Source organism: Calonectris borealis, chromosome 10 (assembly GCF_964195595.1).
Source record: "Calonectris borealis chromosome 10, bCalBor7.hap1.2, whole genome shotgun sequence".
In the NCBI taxonomy this organism is placed as follows: Eukaryota; Metazoa; Chordata; class Aves; order Procellariiformes; family Procellariidae; genus Calonectris; species Calonectris borealis.
Window position 1 is genome coordinate 13208397 of NC_134321.1, and position 24632 is coordinate 13233028.

Here is a 24632-nt window from a genome sequence, read left to right on the forward strand (position 1 = left end):
GCCCTGTGCATGGTGTCTAGCACAGGAGAAGGAGCCCTGTCCCGTGCATGGCAGCCACCTGATTTTAGGGATGGTTTTAGCTGCCCAACCTCAGCTCTTCTCAAAGAGACTGAGCACCCCAGCTCAAGCCACTTGTAGCTGGCACTCAAAGAGAGCAGTGAAAACATGGACATGGTCCATGGTCTTCTGGGAAGAAGAGCTGTCCATCCGGCCATCCAGTGCCTGGAGAGACAGTGGCACCCTGTGGTGAGACCAGTTCATCACAGTGTGACACCTGTCAGACAGCACCTCCTTACGCAGGTCCTGGGCTGCCTTCCTTTAAGCCATGGTGGTCTCTGTAGCCTACAGGCAGGGGTATTTCTGGGGAGTCCCTGTGCCTGTTTCACTCTGAGCACCAGCCAGCTCCCCGTCATGTGTCACAGAGACAAGGATGAGCCACTCTCCTATTTATATCGTGATGCTCCTGCTTTGCTATATTCGTACCAGGCTGAATCATCCAGCTGGGCTCCTGGAAGAGGCATTTCAGGTCTATGATTGTCAGCTGCCTCTTTAGTCACTTTTGCTTCTGGTGTCTCCTGTTTCAGGGTTACCGTCCCACTGCAGCCAAGAGTAGAAATAGCCTGATACTGAACAGTGGTCCGAAATCCTTCAGAGAAGACAGACCTCCAAAATCCAAGCCACCTACCGTTATGAAAGAGCCTGTAGTCTGGAATGGAAGTGGTTCACCTCCTTGCCAAACATCAGCCCATTGCTATGGTTTGTCTCTCTAAATTCCTTTTCCAGTTTCTATGGGACTTCCTCTCCTAAACAGCATCGCTCACTGCGCCGAGCAACTGCAGAGGCAGATGTGCCTGTCCTTCAGAACTGCTCCGATTAGCTCCCCGTTACTGTTACTACATACAGAGTCAGACCAAAAAACTCCCGAACACCAGAACCCCATTCCCACCTCTTGTAGTTTTAGTGTGAACCAGGATAAAGGTGATTCAAGCGGCTCTCCCATGGGTCAGTGGCAAACCTGGTCAAGCCAGACTTGATGTTAGCTGCCGAAGAGGCGGACGTGGGAGCACGGACAGAGGAACTCGCAGCGGGATCTCTCCCGTGACTCGGGTTCCCGGCAGCAGGGAACCCCTCGAGCCCAGCGGGAAATGCCCAAATGTTTGCCAAAATTTGCCACAGAGTTTGCCACTGCTGCGCGCCCGGCGCCCAAGCCCCCTCGGCCGTGCCCGGGGGTGGCCGTACCCCCCGCCCGCCGCTTCATCCATATTCACGCGGCGGGGCGGGGCCCGCCCCCGAGGCTATCCATTATTCATGAGCTTTCGCGCGCTTTTGCCGACCACGTGGGTCTGTTTTCGCGCGGAATCCGGCCGGGCAGGAAGACGTGGCGGCGATGGCGGTGAGCGGCCGGGCCGGGCCGGGGTAGCGGAGCGGCGCGACTCGGGGCGCCGCCCGCGCGGGGTGCAGGACCCGGTTCCCCCCCGCCGCGGGTGTCTTGGCACTGCGGTCGCGGTCGCGCGGGGTCCCGAGGGGGATTGTGGGGGGGGGGTGCGCGGGGGTGCGCTCACCCTAAATGCCGTGGGAAGTTTCCCATGTGCTCTGCACCGGAGAAGAGAGCCGGGAGGGGATCGGAGCCCTTCCCCTCCGCCCCGGCTGCTCTGGGCTCGGAGGATGGATTTCCCCCCGTTCTCCCATGCATTTCCGTTGTCATCTGCAAGGAGGGCTGATTATTTTAATCTTTCCCCCATCGGGAAAGAGGGCTCATCGCTGATCCGTGGTCCCCGTCTGACCGCCGCCCTCATTGCAGAGGCTCCTGGAAGCACTGATTCCCCTCTCCCCCTTCTCCCCCCACGGCCCGGTGCCCGGGAGGAGGGTGCCCCGGCCCCCCCGCCCTCACCCTCTCCCTCCGGTCCTTGCAGGACTCCTCCGAGTCGCAGGCGGCGGCCACCAGCCCCCTGCGCAGCTCACGCCGGGGCGATGCCTTCACGTCCAGCCCCGGCCGGGACCTGCCTCCCTTCGAGGATGAGTCCGAAGGGCTCTTGGGGACCGAGGGGCTCCCCGAAGAGGAGGAAGAAGGAGAAGAGCTCATCGGGGAAGGGATGGAAAGGTAAGGAAACCGGTGAGGCCAGCTTCTGGGGTGTTGTGTCTGGGGACGGGGTTTTGCTAGCAGGACGTCAGTGCAGCCAGTGACATGGAGGGGGGCTCTCAGCCATGGTGGGGTCCCTCTGCTGTGCTGGTAGCTGGGGTGAGGGGGCCAAAGAGCTGCTGGACAGTGGAGCAAGGTCAGGGCATGGTGTCATTTGAGTCCTGGAAGAACTGAGCAATTGCAAGCTCGGAGCGAAGTGCCATCATGATCCAGTGTGGGTAAACCAAGATCTCCCTGGATGCGTGATGTGCATCCAGCTCAGCTCCTTACTCCTGCAGGTGTAAATTTTAACATTTTTTTTTACTCAGCCAGGCCTGCCGGCAAGCTGGTGAACTTTACAGTACAAAGGCTTGAATGCTGGCATTCATAACCATGGTGCTGGAGCCCTTTGTGCTGCAGGGCGTCTTCTGTTAAGTGCCTTCCTGCTCAACATGTTCTGTCTCGCTGCAGAACAACTGTCCTGATACCTACCCAGCAGTAGCCAGAGAAGGGCTGGAGAAATGCTTTCTGGAACCTGGCGTCATTCAATGCTCTGTGTGTGTGCTAGGGACTACCGCCCCATCCCCGAGCTGGATGTCTATGAAGCAGAGGGCCTGGCCTTGGACGATGAAGATGTGGAGGAGCTGACTGCCAGCCAGCGGGAAGCCGCAGAGCGAGTAATGAGGCAGCGAGACCGCGAGCTGGAGCAGGGCATGGGCCGCATGAGGAGGGGGCTGCTTTACGGTAGGTGGAGATGAGCTGCACCAAGTGGCCTGCTGATCTCCGTGTGGTTGACTGTAAGCCAGCCCTTGTGGGGGAGCTGGACTCTCACCCTCAGAGTAGCAGGGAGGTCCCTAGAGCTCCAGTGTATTTGGGCTCTCAGTGAAATTCCTGGCTGTGGGCTTGGCTGGACTCCCCAGTGCATGATCCCTTTGATTTGGCTTCCTAAGAGCTCATTTGGTGTGTTCTTCTGGTTACATGTTCGCTGCTGAAACAAAGTCAGGATCCTGGGCCTATATCAAGGGTTTGGGATTCTACTGAGCGTATGCTGCGGAGTTTGTTGCTGTTGGTGTTCCTATAGAGACTTTTGTGGGCTGGATGGGAGGGCTTTTGATGCACTTGGAAGCCCATTCCTTGGCCTTCCTCCTTCAGCACATTAATGGACGTGACTGTGCTGTTGCACGCAAATCTTCTTATTCACCCCCATAAAGTCTTTAGCTACGTTGTAGAAGAGGTAGGAGCCAGACTAGAACTGGATTTAGGCTGGGCCTGGGATGGTTCTTGATTTGTATCCCAGGCTCCAACCTCTTTGCTACCACAGCCCATGCAATCCAACCATGACTAATCCAAAGAGTGGGAATGGGAATCCCAACTCTTTAACAATTTTTCCTCCCAACCCTTAGACAGTGACGATGAAGACGAAGACCGTCCTTCACGGAAGAGGCGGCTGGCAGAACGGGCTGCCGACGGCATGGAAGAGGAGGATGAAGACATGATTGAGAGCATTGAGAATCTGGAAGACATGAAAGGGCATTCAGTGAGGGAGTGGGTTTCCATGGCAGCTCCCCGGCTTGAGATCTACCACCGCTTCAAGAACTTCTTGAAGACCCATGTGGATGACCATGGGCACAATGTCTTCAAGGAGAGGATCAGCGACATGTGCAAAGGTAGAGCTGGGTGATTAGAGGCTCTCTCCTCTTTATGTGGGTCACGGTACTTTGCAGTGATCCAGTCCATAGGTGGATTTTTTTCTGCCTTCCCTGTTTGTCCCAAACATTGAGTCAGCACGTTAAGAAACTCAGATGCTGATGGAGATAAATGAATAACGGAAACACGTCTACTATCTTCTTTGATTCTGGCTGACTAATTAGAAGGCCCCTGGCGTCTGCTACTCATTAATATTCATATCGTAGAAATGCTAGCAAAAGAAGTATGTGGAGCAGCAGACAGTGGTCTGCAAGCTTGCGATCTGAAAGAGACAACAATTGCTTGCTGTCTGTGCCAGTTACTTTCTCACACTGGAAACTGGATTATCCAGCGAGGGGACACGAATAGACCTTGTGACTTTGAAAACCATGTCAGTGTTGCAGCCTCGTATTCTGACTAGGCACTGCCAGAAGCAGCAATCACTAAGGCTGTCACTGAGAAATTTTAAAAGCAAAAATTGTCACATCTAGGAACAGCTCATGTAGCTGCAGTTGTTTGTATTTCTTCTTTATATTGAGGCAGAAGCTCCAGAAGCTGGAGTAGTGGATCAGGGTCAGTGTTATACAGCTGGGAAATAAAAGGCATTTGTCCTGTCCCTTTCCAGGAACAAAAGACACAGAAGGTTTTTGCCAGCCATTCAGCATAGTTGTCTCTCCTATTAACTTCTGTTTCCTGGAGGTCTGTGGGAGAGTTGTGTGTTGGGCTGAGGCTTTTGAGTCTCAGGAGCACTGAGCCTGGGAAGTATCTGTGCTGAACCAGAGAGGAACAATCACAAGTTTGGTACTGCTGAAGAATTTGTCAAAGAAATAAATGAAAAAGAGTTTTCTACCCATTTTCAAATTGTTGACCTCTAAACATTTTTCAGGGAAGGTGCAGACATCTGCAAACTGCAGCCTACAGGATACAGGCTTGTCTGTTCTGGCTATCTTTTGCAGACTCCTCGAGGTGTGAGCAGGTTGAAAAATACAATTCACCCCATCTTTTTCTTAAGAGAACAGAGAGAGTCTGGTGGTGAACTACGAGGATCTGGCAGCCCAGGAACACGTCCTTGCCTACTTTCTGCCTGAGGCCCCAGCAGAAATGCTGAAGATCTTTGATGAAGCAGCCAAGGAAGTGGTGTTGGCCATGTACCCCAAATATGATCGTATTGCTCAGGAGATCCATGTCCGTATCTCACACCTCCCTCTGGTGGAAGAGTTGCGGTCTCTCAGGTAAGCAGCAGAATTACAAGCAGTGGCTGTGGGGCCTGCGGCAGGCTTTGGGGTGCTTATCTGCTAGCTAAACGTCTGGATAAGTCCAACAGGATGACTGAGCTTATTACAGGAAAAAAGTCGTATTAAGGATGAACTTTCAGTGTCCCCAAGGTAAAAGACAAATCTTGGTAGAAGACTCCTGCTGATGACTGTTTCTTACTAGGCCTTTGGGAGTTGTGCCTTGTAGCAAGAGTATATCTGTGCCCTGCAGGCACCCAGCATCTCTCTGTCTTTCCTCAGGCAACTGCACTTGAATCAGTTGATCCGCACCAGCGGAGTGGTGACAAGTTGCACAGGGGTCCTGCCTCAGCTCAGCATGGTCAAATACAACTGCAGCAAGTGCAGCTTCATCCTGGGACCCTTTTTCCAGTCCCAGAACCAGGAGGTGAAACCCGGTTCCTGTCCAGAATGTCAGTCTCTTGGCCCCTTTGAAATCAACATGGAAGAGGTAAGAGATGTGCTTGCCTGGATGGGGCTGTCTGCTCGTCCTGCCCAGGCTGCTACACTGCCTGTTCTCCCAGCTCGGCCTTGGCTCCCACCCTTTGAACAGGCTTGGTGCTGGGAGAGGGGTCTACTGCCGTATCAAGGGGTCTGTGAAGACAGATCTTGTCTATTTGAGCTCTTCACCTGAATCTGCCCAATTTAGCAGCCAAAAGTTGTTTACTGCCTCATTGTAAGTTTTTGGGCTGAATCTTTTGCCACAATCATCTCTGTGGTACACGGTTACCTATCCATGTTATAGAAATGCAGACACAGACTGTCCAGCTCTCCTCCTTCCCAAGCTAGGTCAGTATTTCCTGATCTGCCAGCTAAGGAAACTAGAGAACAGTAGCAAAATCATTGATGTGGAGCTTCTGACTTTCATTCTTTGCTTTGATATCTTTAACCATCACAAGTGGATGTGATCCTCCTCCCAGGAACTGGTCCGGTATTTGGGTGGACAAACACTGTGGAGGCTGAAACACAGTGGTGAGACGTGGCAAAGTCCTTTTCTGTCCCCATTGTTGTCTATCACACCCTGGAATTGCTCCTCACAACCTCCATCCTCCCATGCTCATAGTTTTCTAACCAAAGTATAGTAAATCTTCAAATGGACCCTCTCTGGTGAGGTGCCTTTGAAAAGCATCAGCTGTGCTGATGCCCGCCAGACTTGCTGGGTAACTTATTTTGTTGCTGCAGACAGTCTATCAGAACTATCAGCGCATCAAAATCCAGGAGAGCCCTGGGAAGGTAGCTGCCGGCAGGCTGCCCCGCTCCAAGGACGCCATTCTCCTTGCTGATCTGGTTGACAGCTGCAAGCCGGGGGATGAGATTGTGAGTACATTGTTGAACTCAAGTATGGGGCGAGCACAGCATTTTTAAACTCTGACAATGACATCACGGAAACATCCGTGGGGATGTGGGGAGGGATTGTCCTCAGATGCGTTTGGGCAGCTACTTTTGAGACTGGTATCTTAAAATGGAGAGGGGGCTGTTTTGTACTGTGCAGGCACTGACACACTGTCTCCTGGTTCCCAGGAGCTAACAGGGATCTACCACAACAACTATGACGGCTCCTTGAACACTGCCAACGGGTTCCCAGTGTTCGCAACTGTGATCCTGGCCAACCACATCGCCAAGAAGGACAACAAGCTGGCTGTTGGAGAACTGACTGATGAAGATGTGAAAGTGATTGTGGGTCTGTCCAAGGATGAGCAAATTGGGGAGAAGGTGCGTCAGCCTCAGACATCCCTTCTTTTCCTGTTGATAGCTTGCCATCACCTGGCAGCTGGATCAGAAAGTGATGAAAGGTGTCAGCTGGCTAAACAGTGGTTAAAGAAACTTTTAGAAATCCCAGTTCCCTCTGAATGGTCTTCTGGTCTTCTGTAGCTCTCGGACAACTGTTGATGAAAATGATATAGGAGGGAAGTAAATAAGAAACTTTCCTTGTACTTTTGGGGGTCAGATTTTCTGTTTCTCCCCTTCTTTCTCTGAGGCTTCCACATCACAACAGGGCTGGAAGACAGGTGAGAGACACTCAGACACTGCTTATAGCTGATGATTGTTTTCTCTCCCCATATCTTGAAAGCAAAGTGGGGGAAGTGTTCTGGGGGCCAATGCTTGCGTCTCCAGTCCCCTTAAGGGGATGTTATTACTTAGCTTAAGCTGTGGTAGAGATCTTAGCTTTGCTTCTCTCTGCATGCTGAGACCTGAATCCAGTACTTGAAAGAACAAAGCTCCTGGACTGGTGCATGTTCAACCTCACTTGGGTCAGGTTTAAGCTCTGTAATAGAGGGACTTCACTCTGTTGCCTTGGTCATGCTGTTTTTATATTGACTACTGTTCCCAGCGCGTGGAGCAGCTTCAGTTGAGCCAGGACCGTTTTAATGTCAGTAGTCTCCAGCATCAGGCTGTTATCGGAATACCTTTGAGAAAATAAGCTGGTTGTTTATAGTATTTGACCATGCCGACAATTCATGTGCGGCATAGCCCATCCAACTACTATCATGTGCAGTGAGTAAGTCTCAAATCAAGGTCTCCGGCTTTGCAACAGGTGATAACAGCCACTGCGGTGTGCTTTGTGTACAACAGGAGTATGGAGGCAGTGACAGCAGCTTCCAGCGCCAGACTACACAAGCTGCCATGCCCCAACAGCACCATTTTTGTGAAGTACTTTTAGGGGACTCTGGGTGGGTAGTTACGTTTGAAAAAGCCCCCACACCATGGCTAATAAAAGACTTCTCAAAGATAGCAGTGTTGTAAGGGTAACCATAGATACAGCCCCTTGCTGATATTCTGCCCAGACTGGGAAATGGTATTCCCTGGACAACTCCTCTGGTTTTCCTTTCAGATTTTTGCCAGCATTGCACCATCTATTTATGGGCATGAAGATATCAAGAGGGGCTTGGCTTTAGCTCTCTTCGGTGGAGAGCCCAAAAACCCAGGTAGGTGTCACTTGAGGCTGCTTCACTCAGCTGAAAGCAAATGGATCTGGGTTTGTCTGTGCTGTTGCAATGAGAGTGGTTAGAGTTGTCTGTGTGTCTTGGTGACAGACGAGGTAACAGACTGAGGGATGTCTGTGGTGGAAGTGGCTGCTTTTATCATACTGAAAACTCTGGTGTGACAGTAGAAACGCTAAGACTGAAAACAGCTCCTGCTGCAAACCTGGGCATGTTTTTATCCCTCCTCTAGGAGGTCGTGTTTGATGCTCCTTCAGAGGTTTGACCTTTTGGTGTCCTGATTTGTTACCCTCTCCTTCTTAGAAGGATGTGTTCAGCAAGGTTAGGAATGCTGTTTTACACATGTGACCGCGTCCAAAGCTGACTTTCTTTTTCCCTGAGCTTCCCTGTAAAGTGGTTTCCCTGCCTACCCTTCGCCTTCCCTTCAGCTTTGTGGTGTTCAGGGCAGGGTTGCTCTCAAGCCATGCACTCAGCTGCCAACATGTCTCTCCCATTACTGTTGTAGGTGGCAAACACAAAGTCCGTGGTGACATCAACGTGCTGCTGTGTGGAGACCCCGGTACTGCGAAATCACAGTTTCTTAAATACATAGAGAAGGCATCTAGCAGAGCAATCTTCACCACTGGGCAGGGTGCTTCTGCTGTGGGCCTCACAGCCTATGTCCAGAGGCACCCGGTCAGCAAGGAGTGGACTTTGGAGGCAGGAGCCCTCGTGCTGGCTGACAGAGGTGTCTGCCTGATCGATGAATTTGACAAGGTGAGGCCTAGCTTCATCTCTGTGAGAAGGCTTAGCTGTGGAGGGACCGGCTGTAACCTCTGCAGTGAGGAGACACTATAACTCATGGTGCCATCTCCCAGCTGACCGAGACTCCTGCAGTTTGCTTAGGCCCTTACTGGTCCATAGTGCAGTTTGCTACTTTTTCAGAGCATCAGGAGCTGATTCCCCTTGGTGTGTTGGGCAATGGGTACAGACATAGATTCAGTTTAAGTCATTCTTGTTTTCTCATAGATGAATGATCAAGATAGGACCAGTATCCATGAAGCCATGGAGCAGCAAAGCATTTCCATCTCCAAAGCAGGCATTGTCACGTCCTTGCAAGCCCGCTGCACCGTTATTGCTGCTGCTAATCCCATAGGTAAGTGCTGAGAGACCTCAGGACCATCTCAGCCTCCAGCATGAGTTCTGCTTTCATGAGAACTGTGGCGCAGCTTCCCCTCCCTCTGCCTGGTTTCTCTAGATCAAGCGAGCAGTAAAGTCTCTCTGTGCAGGAGGTCTATGCTTGCTTCAAAGCTTCAGCCCTGGAGCCTGTGTTTGACTTTGAGGTTTGTCTCTGTGATCTAGGTGGGCGATACGACCCATCGTTAACTTTCTCGGAGAACGTAGACCTGACAGAGCCCATCATCTCTCGGTTTGATGTCCTCTGTGTGGTCAGAGACACAGTGGACCCTGTGCAGGTACAAGCTGTGCTATGAATCTGAGCTTGTGCTGGGCTTCTGATGCTGCTGTTGGGATGCTCAGCTGCAGTTGCCCACTGAGTTTTGCTATCCAGTGAGTGCCTTCAGTGTCTGTTAGTCGGCTGCTCTGTTGTAGGATGAAATGCTTGCCCGGTTCGTTGTTGGCAGCCATGTCAAGCACCACCCAGGTAGCAAGGAGGCAGTGAATGGGGACGCCAATGAGGTCATTCTTCCCAACACATACGGGGTTGAACCCATTCCCCAGGAGATCCTGAGGAAATACATCATTTATGCCAAGGAGAAGGTCCACCCCAAACTCAACCAGATGGACCAGGACAAGGTGGCCCGGATGTACAGTGACCTCAGGAAAGAGTCTATGGTGAGAATACTGAGGAAAGGGGGGAAGAAGTATGTATCTAGACTGCAAATCAGCCCGAGACTGCTCCAGCATATGTTGACATATTCTTGCCATTCCCGTTCCACTGTTCTGTGAGAGACAGGCAGATCCTGCACTGTCTGCTGAACAGATGATTCTTCATCTAAATGCAGAGTCTTGCCTGTTGGTGATCTGTGGGCTGATGGACTGGACACGTGTACTAGTGCCTGCCATGGCAAAGTCCTCTTGTTGTCAGCCAGTCTGGCAGGCCCACAGGAGATGTTTGCATTCGCTCAGACCCATATGCTCCTGGTACATTACAGGGAGCCGTTCTGTGTAGAAATGCCCTTCTCTTTCGTCTGTGCGATCTCTTGGGCTTGTTTCGTGCTCTCCAAGTGGAAGAGGAATTCGTTGAGGTCATAGGGAGATTTTTGGAGCTTGGGAAAACTTATCTTTTCTTTTTTAATTGGCTTTTTGTTTCTTTAACTCCTCCTAAAAGTTGCTGGAGGTAACTGGGGGTTGGTGTTCCTGGGAAGGCACTGACCGATGGCAAAGAGGGACCCCACATAGCATCGCCTCGCACCCTGCTGAATTAAAACACTGAGCCTGTGCCACTCTGTGCAGAACGTGCCAGCAGGTGGCAGAGCCTCCTTAGCCTGAGAGTCCTCAAAGGTCCAGGAGCAGCTCCCTACACTGCGAAGTAGGTCCTGGGCCAGAAGCCACCCGTCTTGCCCCATGTCTTTTATCCTGCCGTAAGGAGTTGCCTCCTCCTCTCCCCCCTTAGGCAACCGGCAGCATCCCCATCACAGTGCGTCACATTGAGTCCATGATCCGGATGGCCGAGGCTCATGCCCGCATGCACCTGCGGGACTATGTGGTGGAGGATGACGTCAACATGGCCATCCGAGTGATGCTGGAGAGCTTCATCGACACGCAGAAGTTCAGTGTCATGCGGAGCATGCGCAAGGTGGGCACTGGCTGCGCCAAGGGCCATAGCTGCCCCTCGGACCCCGTGGGTTTGACTGCAGCCTGCTTGCACTGCCCTGGCTGCAGAAAAAGACCCTTCCAGGCTCTGCAGGGGTCTGTGCAGCAGAGTCAGGCACTGAGCCCGTGTAAATGGAGTACTGCGAGTCTGAAGGCACTGCTGTGTGACTGCCCTTCGTTAGTCTGTGGTGGGCAGTGTTTTTATTGGGGCTGAGCAGGAAGTGTGCCTCAAGCCTCTGTATCGAAAGCACTGCCATGTTTCTCTTCTTTTTTGACGCCTTCCCTGCTATGTTGGCCAGGACTCCCACTGCTGCTGCTGCCAGGTCATCGAGCCTGAGCAGGCAGTTAGTTTCTTCACGTTTTTTCTAGGGCTCCTCAGGGGGCAGTTAGCCACAGGGCAGCACTCACTGTGGTGTAGTGCACAGTCTGCCCTTTTCTCTGAGTGGCAGGGGCTGGCTCGGAACAGCTCTTGGCTGGCCACAGCCTGGCATTTATCCACTCAGAGTGTCTGCCCTCAGTCTGGACGACTCGTGGCCTCTCTCTTTGGCTGCAAACAGCCGGCCAAGTGTGAGCGTCTGCTGGGGAGGTGCAGGGCAGCCTGGGTTAAGGGAAGCTGCTCTATGCCTTCCCCAGGACCAGCCCTCCCACAGCTGCTTCCCCCGTGGGCAGCACACCTCCACAGCAGTGCCCTGCCAGCCCCCGAGAGGCTTCAGGGCCCCTCCATGGGTGTAAGAGCAGCTGGCAGAGGAGTGTCGTGGCTGTCACAGGGCTGTGTTTTAACTGCATGTGCAGGTGGCAGCTTGGCAAGGCCAAACTCCCTTAAGAGACACTAAGGGCATAGGTGACAGCGGTGTCATTTGGTTCCCCTTGTGCTCTGTGGGAGGAGGGGGTTGGTTGGTGTCGGGCACGGGAGAACGCAGTGCGTCACTCAGTTCCTGACCCTCTTGGCTGATCTTATCCTCCTTCCCAGACGTTTTCCCGCTACCTTTCATTCAAGCGAGACAACAACGAGCTGCTGCTGTTCATCCTGAAGCAGCTGGTTGCAGAGCAGGTGATGTACCAGAGAAACCGCTATGGGGCCCAGCAAGACACCATAGAAGTCCCAGAGAAGGACCTGGTGGATAAGGTATGAGGCTTATCGTAACAAGCCGCCTCTGGGTTGATTCCTGCTCGCTCTCTGCAGCCTGAGAACCAGAGGCGTTCTCAGACTTACAACTTCCCTTCCTGAGTTATGGCAGCAGAAGAAAACTGGTGTTAGTTCAACCCAGAATCAGGGCTGTCTCATCTGTCTCTGCTTCTCTTCTCTGACAGTGCCAAATTCTTCCCCCTCAGTTCTCATGCACCCCCATAAAGCTTTGGGGTTGGAGTGGTAAATCCTGCAGTACGGCTGGTGCTTTGCAGGTGAATGAGAACACGAGTTCCCTGGCACCTGTGTTTGAAGAAGCAATGAGCAGAAAAATCTCTGTTCCTATGAACTTTCCCAATCCCTCCTGAGGCTCACCCTCCTCCTCCTTAATGCGTCCTCATCCTGGTCCAGGAGCTGTGCTCCTGATTCTGCTTTTCTGTGCAAAGTATTGACCTTGCTTGGCACTAAAGCAGTATTTGATTCCCGGGTTGCTGCTTTTCTGCTCCTTGCATCAAATGTGCAGAGTAACTGCTTCCAGAGCCACGGTTTGGTGCTGCCGGTGTGACCACCCCCAGTCAGAGGTCTCCTGCAAAACTGTCTCCCACTGGGTGAGGTATTGGGGGCTTTTGGGTAGTAGTTACGTTCTATCTAGTGGAAGTAAAAGGACAAGCCAAGAGCAGGGAGATGCTGAGACAGCATCCTCTCTTGCTCAGCTCAGCTCTGCCAATGCTCCTTCCTCCTGACCTGCAGTCTCCCCTGCTACTGCAGTTCTGGTTCCTGCTGAGCAGAGCAGAGATTGCTGACTGTCAAATTTTATGCGTCCTCTGCTATGGAAAACCACACGGTTCTTACTTTTTTAAACAAACATTTACCTCTCCCCTCCCTCCTCCTCCTCCCAGGCTCGGCAGATCAACATCCACAACCTCTCTGCCTTCTATGACAGTGAAGTGTTCAAGATGAACAGGTTCAGCCGGGATGTGAAACGGAAGCTGATTGTCCAGCAGTTCTGAAGCTGGCAGTGGGGTTCGCCATGTGCTCCTGTGAGATGAGACCTCCGTCTTGCAGCCCTCCCAGAAACGCTACAGAGATCATGATCCAGAGGGATTAAGCTGCACATTCTCTTGCTTGGTTTGTGCCTTATGGATTAAGGGAGTGCTGAGCTGCTGAAGACCTTGTAAATAGAACAGAATTAAGTAGTTGAATGCCCAGCCAAGTCTGTTTAGCATCTTCGTTCACTGTTTTTGCCTTGTAGCTAAGCACAACAGGGAGAGAATTGCTGGCCACATAGATGGCATGCTTGCTGTTTGTTTGTCGCTAGTTGTTATGGGCTCATCTGCAGGAGAGACTGAGTGGGAGTATTCAAAAAGCATTTGTCTGCCTTATCCACGCCCCTTGGATTGCAAGCACCCTCAGGGATTCTCTTTTCCCATCTCTGGCGACTGTGCAGCCTGCTGGGTGATAATTGAGACTGCTTTCAACTCTCCATGAACCAGCCAGCCTCTCAGTTCCAGGCCTTTGTGCTTGACACTTGACATTTCCCCAGGTGCCCACGTGGGTTGACCTTGTGCTTGGTTTCTGCAGGGGGGGGGGCAGAGGAAGATGGGAACTGAAATCAAACATCTATAATATTAGTGGAGATCTGTATGGGCAATGAAAGCTCCTTCAGTACGTGCTGCGGCAGTGTCCAGAAGCCTTAGGGAAGGGGCTTCCCCTGCCTTACTGGGTGTCATCTCTGTGCAGCTGTCAGCAGATGTGAGTTTATGGCTGGATCAAAGTGCTGACACCTAAACTGAACACCATCTCCACACCCATCTGTTGAGGGTGAAGTACTCGTGGTGCTGTTTTTGGGAGTAGCAGTGGAGGAGCCCTGCGCTGGGGGTGTTCAGGGAGGACAGGATGGGCCTAGTGTTCACATGCAATGTTCTTATTGTGTGCGTTTTGAATACATTTGTTTTTCAATACTTTTGTGTTTCCTCCTCTTTTGGGAACTCCTGCAGCCATGGGGGGAAGGAAGAGTGTAAGTGAGCAACCTGGATGCTGGACCAGCAGCTCAGCAGTTCTGGGGTTGGGTTTGGGTACAAACACATCCTGTGTTTTGTGTTCAAGTTAGTGGGAACTGCCAGTGCTGGTCTCTCAGCTATTGCACATCCTCACTGTGGATAGATACCAGCACACGGTTGTCTACAGGACAGTGTCATGAACGCTGCAGTTCCCACCCAGGACCTGCCTGCGGTGGCTCCTTCCCTGTCTTGCTGCGTATTGGAGCACTGACCCCTCTGTGGGACTCTCTCCTGTAAATGTTAGTATCACCTTGAGACTGTCTTGTCACTGTATGTACCTCCCACCTCCCTTTCCCAGTCTTGGGTTAGCCTTGATCTCGTGTCTTGGCTGCCACTTGGGTTGCAGTCTGGGAGAAGCAGTAACCCCTCTCCAAGACACACCTGGGTCTGCAGTGAATGTGCTTTGCCTGGCTAGAGTACGGGACCGTAAGGCATCTCCAGCCTCCTACCGCCTGTGCTTGAGAGAATTTGTGAGCTGGCTGCTGCAATTCTGTGCTGGCCAAGCAGACACGTCCCTGGCTGTCGACACTGCGGGGTTTGTCATGGTGATGTGCGTGCGTGTGTGTCCTCTCAGCCTGGTTGGTACTCGCGAGCTAGCAGTGCTTGAACCCTGCTGGGGGCTTAGCACATGACTCTCAGCCTGAAACTGGCTCCGTGTGTTGCCTTTTCTGTCTGCCAGCTCCCTCCTGTGTATTTGTTTTAACTGTTTTGGCTGGTTTTTCACCTTCCCACTGGGTCTCTTGTCTACCAGAGCTTTCTGCAGGCAGCCCGCAGAGACACTTTCCTGGCATGCCTTCCCTGCCTGAGCTAGCCCTTTGGCCCCTGAATGTACGCCTGGGTCGGGTGTGCGCTGGGGAGGGCAGAGCTGCTGTGTGCCTGGAACCACCGCCTGGTGAGGCCCAGTGTGGCCGCCCTGGCCTGGGCACAGACCTCTTAGCACTTCACCTCCTAATGCCAGAGGCCATGGGCGGGGGCCATCCCTGGGGAGAGCAATTGCCAACACTTGCAAGCTGTGCCCAGCTCTGCAGGAACCCACATACCTTGCCGGGGAAAGCGCTGGCCCTGAGATAGCAAAACCAGCAGTAATGAGGGATGCAACAAGCTTGTCAACCAAACCGAACTTGTGGGGATGAACACTGGGTGTGGGAGGAGAAAGAGGTTTTGTGTTGCACTGGACAAATACAAAATGCTTCCTAAACACTTGCAACCTTGTGAAGCCTCTGCTGTGCCTGTAGTGACCCACACAGAGTTAAATACAGGCCAAGGATGTCACCGCAAACCATGAGAGAATACACAGGAATGGAATGGGACTCCTGATTTTCCTAGCTCTTTGCCCTGCTGCTGGACAGGGCTGTTGACAGCCACCCTTCAGTTTTGTCCTACAACTTACTCCTGCCTCCCGTCCTGTGGTCCCACTTCACTTGGCACACGGTGTGAGCGGTGGCACCAGAGAGATGCCATTGTTGGAGTCCCTTGTTTGTCACTTTGCTCACTGCCTCCTCCTGAATCCTCACTACAGAGGCAGTTATGCCCTCCCACCTTGCTGTGTTGCCAGCATCCAGCAGAGCAATGAATTCTTGCAGCTGCGCCCTTGCTAATGTTGGCATCAGCTGCTCAGTGGAGTGTTAATGCCAGTCTGAAGGCATGTTCCTCCTCTCACGGCCACTGTGCTTTTCAGGTTCCCTGGAGGAAGCTTTGGCTGTTGACAGCATCAGGTGTCTGGTCTGGACAGGGGTGCAGACAGGGGTGAAAACAGATGCTGCTTTGAACAGGGCCTGCCTAGCCAGGGGGCATGTTCCAGCTGAACGCAGCAAGGATTTTACTGCAGGGCTCTGGAGATTGGCAAGCCAAGCCACGCTCTCATGAAACGAGAAGTTGCTCCCCTGACAACCTTGAGTTTAGCCAAGCTTGAGCACTTGGCTTCTCGCTGCTGTGATTCGAACATTGCACGGCGCCTCTGACAACCTGGGGCAAAAGCAAGAGTCTTGGGGAGGTGAGGTTTGCCCACAACAGGCTGCGTCTGGGCTCAGATGGAAGATGATGGGGGTGCTCCTTGCAAAGCAGACGGGACTTTGTGAAGCCAGGCAGTGTCCCTCGTGGTGGTCATGCCCTCCTTGGGATTGTGGTTGTTGGCAAATGCTGGGTGCGACTGGCTTGGAAGAGCACCTTGATTTGAAAAGGGCATGATGGGCCAGTTTAATTTGAACATGCTGTGTGCACACTCCGAGAGAACAGCATGGCTCTCTGAATCTCCTAAAAAGCTGTTTGACCTTATCCCAGCATGGAGCACACATATACACATAAACATAATGCATACATGCCTGCCTGGGGTACATGAGCAGGTGCCTGCAGATAACCAGCTAACATGTGATCTGGAAAAAAGGGGGAGACAAGCCCCCTCCCCTTCCTGCAAGCTCTTTCCTACCTATTGACAGGGTTTAAGGACTTGACAGCTTCTGCCTTTACTGTGATCATAAACCAACACACTACATCTGCAAGTCCTGGGTTGTATCCAGTGTGCCAGCGGCTGTTTCTGAGTCTGCTTGTCAAATGGCAGATACCCCCTGAGTAGGGGAAGCTCTACCTCCAGTAATACATTTTTTTTTTCCTCAAATTAATGCCAAAGCCACTGGGAAAAATTAACATATGCAGCATTTCTGGACCGGCAGTGTTTCACTTTCTCCCGTGCCAGATCTTGGCCAGAACCTGCTCGGTCCACCTCCTGTGTTTACTAAAGAGCTATCTGGAAACTGGCTGACAAGAACTTTCCCAGTGTAACTGTGCTCAAGATGTAGCAGTTGTGTTGGATAGTGTCATCTGCCTGTTCCAGAGGAGGCCAACCAGCTGCAGTTCAACCAGGAGGGCCATTTCAGGTGCTTACGGCTCTGTTCTTGTTGACCTCAACTGACCTGAATACCTGGATTCCAGCGTGTGATCTCTGAGCCGTGAGGACAGTATGGGAATATGTTTATAGAGGATGTGCATCTACAGATACAGGTGAGTCACTGCAGACAGCTACCCCTCACACCATGCAGGAGGATGCACTCTGAACTTCCTAGTATTTTTCCATCTCCTAAAATACTTTTCCACTTAACAAGGCAGGGCCAAAATTGGATCAGGCTTCTGCCATATTTTGCATCTATAATGCAGTTCTTGCTGCCGTGACTGATTTAATGTCTCCATTATCATGGAGCACTGGTCTGCCAACGACTCCAGCCATCCAGCATGCTCCTCGGCCACAACTAAATGTCTGTGAGGAGTCTCAAGGGGCTGCTGAGCTCTGCATCTTTAGAGCAAAAGCTCCTTGGGAGGGGGTAGTGCTCCTTTCTGCTCATCTTGCAAGTCACTTCCCTCTGAAGGCGCAGTGAAGCTGTGCGGGGAACCCAGGGGAGGTGCCTAGTTTCTTCTGTAGGTTATCTAGTGCTCAGGGAGATGTGAAAGTAACTGTCCTGTGTAAAAGGTGCTGAGCATCTTCAGTCCCATCAAACCACATGGAAACACATATGCATGAGTGCCAATAGTCCTCACGAGCCAGTGAATGGCTCTCCTCAGCCCTCTTCAGATACAGGCTACTCCCTCTGCTCTGGAGACACCTGTATCCCAGCTTAGCCAGCTGTTAAAAACCCAGGAAGTTCTCTGAAGATAGCACTGGGCTTTTCAGTTTAGCAAGGAAAAGTCTAGCCCATAAATCACCTCAGGATTCTTCTCAGTGAAGATACTTTGTTCAGCATGGAGTAGAAACTCCCCTCTGGACAGTTTCTCAAGTCACTGTGCAAGGAGGGAGACTTATGTTGTCAGGGCGCTGAGGGTACTAATAGACCTTAATTGCCCTAACCAGGCACACCTGGGGCCTCCACCCACACCCATGACTGGGTGCTCTATTTAAGCTCAGCTCAGGGCCTTTAGTCCCTGCCTGATGGGAGTACTGGTTTCTGGCTCACTGTGCCTGGTTACAGTCCCTATTGCTTTGGGCTGTGACTCATAGACTGCCTTCCTGACCTTGGTCCTCTTCTACTGCTATGGAGTTGCTAAGTGATCACTGGGTGGTGTCTGATGATGGTTGCCATCAGTAGACCTTGATTCTGACCTATGGACTGACTTCATGGTTTGATGTTGGACCGGCTTCATCGCCATGAGCTTCTCTGAGGATCTGGCTGCCATCCCTGAGCTGCTCTGCTCATCTGCCTTGGGTACTGGGGGGGCCCTGTCCTGCTGGCTGTTATTGTGCTCGGCTCCCTGATGTGTGCTCCTCAAACCCTGCTTAACAAGAGCTTGGTAGTCACTTATTTGAGCTCAGGTCATACCTCTAAAACAGGCAGAGTTGAGATCAAACCTCCTGGCTCTGCTGGGCTTTAGCCTGCTTGTCCTTCTGCCCCACTAAACAGCTTCAGAAGATCTGAGGTTTGCCTGCCCTCATGACATCTACTTTTCTGTATTTCTGCAGCTTTTCCATCCCATGCAGAAGGATGCTTGGTCTCTGCTTAGGATCTGAGTTGATGAGCTCAACACAGAGATAAGGGGGTTCTCCAAGCTGTGCTGTACAGAAGCCCAGCTTAAATGATGTGAATAATCCCCGAGAGATGTAGTCCTTTCTCATTCCTTGTGGGAGCTCAGTAGTCACCCCTCACGCAAGTGGAAGGCTGTGACCATCTCTCTGTGTGCTAGCTCCAACGGAGCAATGTGACTGGGTTGCTATTCCTCTTGAGTGAGGAGCCTTGGGCTATGAGGAAACCTGCCTGGGCTTTCAGCTGGAGAGCTGTCTGCTTCCTTGCCCCAGGTGGCTCTGTTAAAGGTTATTCTGGCCCCTTAATCAAATTCAATATAGCTCTGTTTTCTTCTGCCCTCTAGGAGTCTGCTGAGGTTTGCTGTCAGAGTGTCCTGCAGGAGAATGGCATCGCTATTAATGCAGCAATCAACTCCACTTTAGTGAGGAGAGAAATGTAAAGCTTCAGGGATGGGAGGCAGCAGAGGTACGTGAAAACTGGAAAAGTAAAGCATAACGTGTGCTTGCTCTTCCGCTGCACCTTACAGCAGGGGATGGGGAACGAGCAGGGCTGGTAACAGCACTGTGTCCCAGGTGGGCAGGGTGCCCTCCCCTAAGGAGAGCAAGCTGGTGCAGAGAGATGAAAAAAGGCTCGAAGTGATGCAGAAAATCTTGCTCCCGCTCCTGGGCTCTAAATAGAGCAGATTCTGTTCCCTTCTAATTACAGCATATCCTGGAAGGCATTAATTGCTCCAGGTCACTCCTCTTGAAGTGTTTATTATATGTCTTCCCCAGCAGGATTTTGGATGAGAGCAGAAGCTGTGCATTTTGCCCAGATAATGGCTGCGTGCCTGGGCTACACAAGAATAGAGCAGGTATCCACCCCTGCTTGGTACAGTCAAAATGTTTCACAGTGTCCCAGCATTAAAAAGGCTGAGTCAGCAAATAAGCTTATATAAAGCTTGTCGGAGGCGCTGAAGTAAGTTCACATATGCTAGAACAAGGGAGAGGTTAAATCTTTCCTTGTGCCTAAGGAAGGAGGGGCTAGGCAGCGGAATTCTCAAGCTTTCCTCTTACAGGGGCATGAGATGCCAAAAGGCTGCACAGCTTCATAGAAGATGGGGTTAAATTGCATGGCGTGCCACAAGTCTGCTGTGTCACCCAGTCTCTGTCCCAAAGAGCCAGCAATCGAGGTAACGGGACAGAGTCTGAGAGTAGGTTTTTTCCTTCTGACCTAAGAATGGGCACAGATCACCTTCTGTTGTCTGGACAATTGTCAGTGTGCAAAGAAAGAAGGGTTAAACCTTTTTCCTGGTGCTAGTGACATCTTGCATTTTCTAACGCTCCAAGAACTTAACATCTGACTGCTTATTTGTTTTGCTTATTGTTTACTTTCTTGCTCTGCTGAGCAAGGGCAATAGATCACTTTCACCTTTGTAGGTGGATTCAGTTCTGCTGTATTTAGGAGAACAAAACATCTCACCAGCATATTTCAAGTTAATGTGTTGCTTTTTTTTAAACTGGGGTTTCAAAATGAGTTACATTTCTGTTGAGATTAGACTTTGTGGTTAATTTCTTTTTAATTAACAAGTCCTAGGCACCAAATTCTTTCCCTTAGCTATCACCTCATTCCTCTACCTCAGTAGTATTTGTTTGCAAGTATCTTGGAACAAAATGTGATCCTTAAATTGAAATTGGAAAGCTGGCTGAATTTCCTGAAAGCAAAAGCTGTTACGGTAACTTACAGGGGGAGATGGCAGAAGGATTTCGAGTTTTGCCAGTCTAAAATACACGCTTGCTTTCTGATTCTGCCTTACAGACGTAACTGTGAAATTGAACAATTTTGGGGAAGAACAGGAAAGCACAGATAATGGTAATACGGAGAAAAAATTCTGAACAGCTTTGAAGCAGCTATAAAAAAGCATTTAGTGCAATTGTAAAGCACCTTTTACCAGTGCTCTGAACATCATTGGAGAATATATACCAGGTAGGGAGGCTGGAGGAGATCAAATGAGAAATGACAAGCCTTTGCCTATAAAGCTCAGAAGAGAGCTGAGCCAGCCATACCTCTTCCAGGGAGCGTAAAATGAAGACACAGGGGCTGTGCTGGGTTTAAGTTCATGCTGTTTTTAAAGAGAACTGGTGTTGCCCATCTCTGCTGGCTGTTTTCTGCTCTGCTGGCAGCGCTGACCTGGCTGATTGATGTTGCCACTAATTTTACTTTATTTTCTTGCCTAAGATGTGTCTTCTCCTTTCATACTCCCCCTTTGTTGCTCAGTCTGAGATTGATGTATAACGTCAAAATAAATCCAGGGAGCACCACGAGCCTCATAGAAAGTGTGCACGCTGCCATGCCCATGTGGTTTCCTTCTCTCTGATTCAAGGCTGTGTAATACGTGAGGGTGTTTTTGCGCTTTCTTTGATGTGATTAGACTGCTTCAGACACTGGATTCAGTTTCTAAAATTTGGGAGCTGGATGTGGCAGGGTCAGGAGATCTGAAAGGTTTTTAGTTACCCACTTGTAAGCCACCTGCATGCTAAGACAGCCAAATTACCAGCAGCAAAGGGAAAAATGACAAGAGCATTCATTAAATGCCATGCCTGGACTAGAATCTGAGTGCTCTGAGGTGTTTTTATCTCATCTAATGGGTAAGCGACAGCTCAGTAGTTCCTGCTGTATTTCCTGCTCAGCGGGGTCTGGGGGCTGCATTGATTCTGGGATAAAAAGGACTTTCAGAGCACTGGAAGGATGTGGTCCAAAAGAAGCCAGAAGCGACTACTTCGGTTCCAGCCTGTCAGCTTTGCCTTGCCACGTTGGGTACAGCCAGACTGTTACCTGCTCTTGTCGTGCTCGGGGTAGCTGCTGCACGGGAGCAGATGATGGAAGGAAAAAGCTGGCAAAAAGAGGCAGGCAACTGCACGAAGGGGTGACGTGTGCCAGTGTTGGTCTGGTGGGAGCTGTAAAGGTCAGTATCGATAATGCCAAGTACCTTCGGTTGGCTGTTTGATTCACTAGAGGGTTCAGCGATCTTTGGCACATGACACCTTTCTTTAGTTGTTGAAAACCAGCAAGTTCATGCCAGAAAAAAATACCAGCATTATTTTTTTCAGGAGATTCAACCATAAAAAGGTTCAATTCTTACAGGAAAAAAAAGCTCAAGAATATTTTTAATGAACACTTATTTGGGGGATAAGAACATTTGAATTTAAAATCCTGATCACCTCCAGACCTACGTCCTGTTGTCTCAGTGACATGACATATGGGAGACGTAGAGCACTGAGCACCCAGTGCAAACATTGCAAGCACAAAGACACTTGATGAGGCCACGACAGTGTGGCTGTCTCCTCACACAGAGCTTACAATGTTGGCTTTTAGCATCTCCTCCCCTCCTGGAGAAAATTGTTTTGAAACCAAAGAAAAAGGCTTCTAGCCGGGGCTGCTGAGGAAAGCTTGAAAACACAATCTGGATGCCTAACGGGAAGGGACCACTACGTTTTTGGATCCTCCAGCTTGGAGTCATACCGTGTTTGCAGCCTTGTGATGTGCAGGGCTCGACCAGGTCTCTCAAATGCTTGGCTGGGGCTTGGACCAGGAGCTGCACAGCTCCTCTGAGGTGGCGGCTCCTTGGGCTGGCGAGAGGGGCTGAAGCACAGGGAGCTGGTGGGTGTTCCCTCTCAACTGGTGTGGTATTACAGGACCTGTTGAGCCTTATTTCTTGGACACCTGTCTGACAAAGACCTTGCTTGCGTCGTTTAATGTTTGCCTGAGGCCACTAAAGATGTGTTTAATTTGAAATTGAATGTAATTAGAGCAGTTGGACTTCTTATTGCTGTAATAATGATTTTCGGCATGATTTTCGGCATGATATTCAGCATGTTTCTTTGCTGTGCTACCCACCAAAACAGAGAGCTGCTGCACGATACTTTTTTTTTTTTTTACAGATGCAGCAGTTTGTGCAGAAGGGCACGAAGAAGGGGGTGTCAGTTGAATTAGCATCACTGTGGCAGTCTCGGATATGGTGATGACACACCACAGAATGCTTTCCCCAGCAGGTGTTGGAGCAGCTGTCCCTGAAAGGGCAGAGGCTCCAATGCAGACCCAGCTCCAGATGGTGGATGCAGCCCTTCAAGCCCCAGGCTGCAGCGAGCGCTTGGGGCCTCTCTGGCACAGGGAGAAATGGCCCTCTGTCCTGCAGAAGGTATGCTGTCTTTGAGGACCTGTGCCACCAAGTGGAGGAGTTACAGGAGGAGGTGAGCAGCATCCCGCTGCAGAGAAGATCAAAGGGAGATAGGCATAACCTTCTCTGAGACAAAACAGCTCAAAGAGCCCTCAACCCCAGCTGAAGTAGAGAAGCAGGCAGTGTCCACCCCTAATATTAAGGTAAGCACAACCTCTGAGAAGGTGAAGGATGGAAGCTTCTGACACCAAGAGGAAGGCTCCTGGTCCCCCTGAGGACTTACAACTACAACATAAGTTCACCAGCCTCAAGGTTGAAAAGGAGGCAGATGTGCTCCACCCTGGTATCTGCTGGAGGGACAACACAGCAGAACATAAGCAATCCAGGAGGTTCCTGAAGTGTATTGACGATAACTTCCTCCTCCAAGTGATAAAGGAGCCAACAAGAAGAGATGCTCTGCTGGACCTCATACTCACCAACAATGAGGGGCTCATTGGGGATGTGAAGGTCAAAGGCATTCTTGGCTGCAGTGACCATGAGATGGTGGAGTTCAGGATCCTGAGGGGAGGAAGGAGGGTCAAAAGCAAGCTCACAGCCCTGGTCTTCAAGAGAGCAGACTTTGGCCTCTTCAAAAAGCCCCCATGAGTGCTGAGGGAGCTGGCAAGGCCACTCTCAATAATCCTTGATTGATCATGGCGACTGGGAGAAGTGCCCAAAAGACTGAAGGAAAGCAAATGTCACTCCTATCTTCAAGAAGGGCAAGAAGGAGGACTCAGGGAACTAGAGGCCAGTCAGCCTCACCTCAATCCCCGGGAAGGTGATGGAGCAGCTAATCCTGGAAACTATTTCCAGGCACAGGAACAACAAGAAAATCATCAGGAGTAGTCAGCATGGCTTCACCAAGAGGAAGTCATGCTTGACCAACTTAATAAATTTCTACAGCGAAATGACTGGCTTGGTAGATGAGGGGAGAGCAGTGGATATTGTCTACCTGAACTTCAGGGAGGCCTTTGACACTGTGTCCCACAACATCCTCACAGACAAGCTGTTGACGCATGGGCTGGATGAGCAGACAGTGGATTGAGAACTGGCTGAATGGCCAGGCCCAGAGGGTGGTGGCACAAAGTCTAGTTGGAGGCCAGTAACTAGCAGTGTACCCGACGGGTCAACAGTGGGTCCCATCCTGTTTAACATCTTTATTAATGATCTGGATGATGGGACAGAGCGTACCCTCAGCTAGCTTGCTGATGACACAAAACTGGGAGGAATGCCTGATAAACCAGAGGGTCAAACTGCCATCCAGAGGGACCTTGACAGGCTGGAGAAAAGGGCCGACAGGAACCTCATGAAGTTCAAAGTGCTGCACCTGGGGAGGAACAATCTCATGCACTAATATGTGCTGGGGGCCACCCAGCTGGAAAGCAGCTTGGGAGAAAAGGACCTGGAGGTCGTGGTGGACACCAAATTGAACATGAGCCAGCCATGTGCCTTTGCCCCAAAGAAGGCTAATGGTACCCTGGGCTGCATTAGCGAAGTATTGCCAGCAGGCTGAGGGAGGTGGTCCTTCCCCTCTACTCAGCATGGTGAGGCCCCACCTGGAGTGCTGTGTCCGGTGCTGGGCTCCCCAGTAAGAGAGACATGGACAAATTGGAGAGAGTCCAGCAAAGATGATTAAGGGACTGGAGCATCTCACATATGAGAAAAGGCTGAGAGAGCTGGGACTGTTTTTTAGCCTGGAGAAGAGAAGGCTCGAGGGGGATCTTATCAATGTGTATAAATACCTGAAGGGAGGGCATAAAGAAGATGGAACCAGGCTCTTTCCAGTGGTGCCCAGTGACAGGACCAGTGGCAATGGGCACAAACTGAAACACAGGAGGTTCCCCCTGGGGAACACTTTTTTTACTGTGAGGATGACCAAGCACTGGCACAGGTTCCCAGAGAGGTTGTGGAGTC

General features: G+C 51.1%; 1 protein-coding gene across 1 annotated transcript; it reads left to right on the forward strand.

Moving 5' to 3' along the window:
- The first annotated feature begins 1356 nt into the window (after positions 1-1356).
- On the forward strand, positions 1357-13919 carry MCM2 (minichromosome maintenance complex component 2). Its single transcript, XM_075158890.1, has 16 exons — positions 1357-1393; positions 1914-2101; positions 2688-2863; positions 3523-3786; positions 4818-5037; positions 5320-5527; positions 6259-6393; positions 6598-6789; positions 7910-8003; positions 8524-8774; positions 9027-9153; positions 9360-9472; positions 9609-9851; positions 10633-10815; positions 11803-11958; positions 12858-13919. Exons 1-16 carry the CDS (start codon positions 1388-1390, stop codon positions 12966-12968), a joined length of 2667 nt encoding a protein of 888 aa, XP_075014991.1. The 5' UTR covers positions 1357-1387; the 3' UTR covers positions 12969-13919.
- Positions 13920-24632: the final 10713 nt, after the last annotated feature.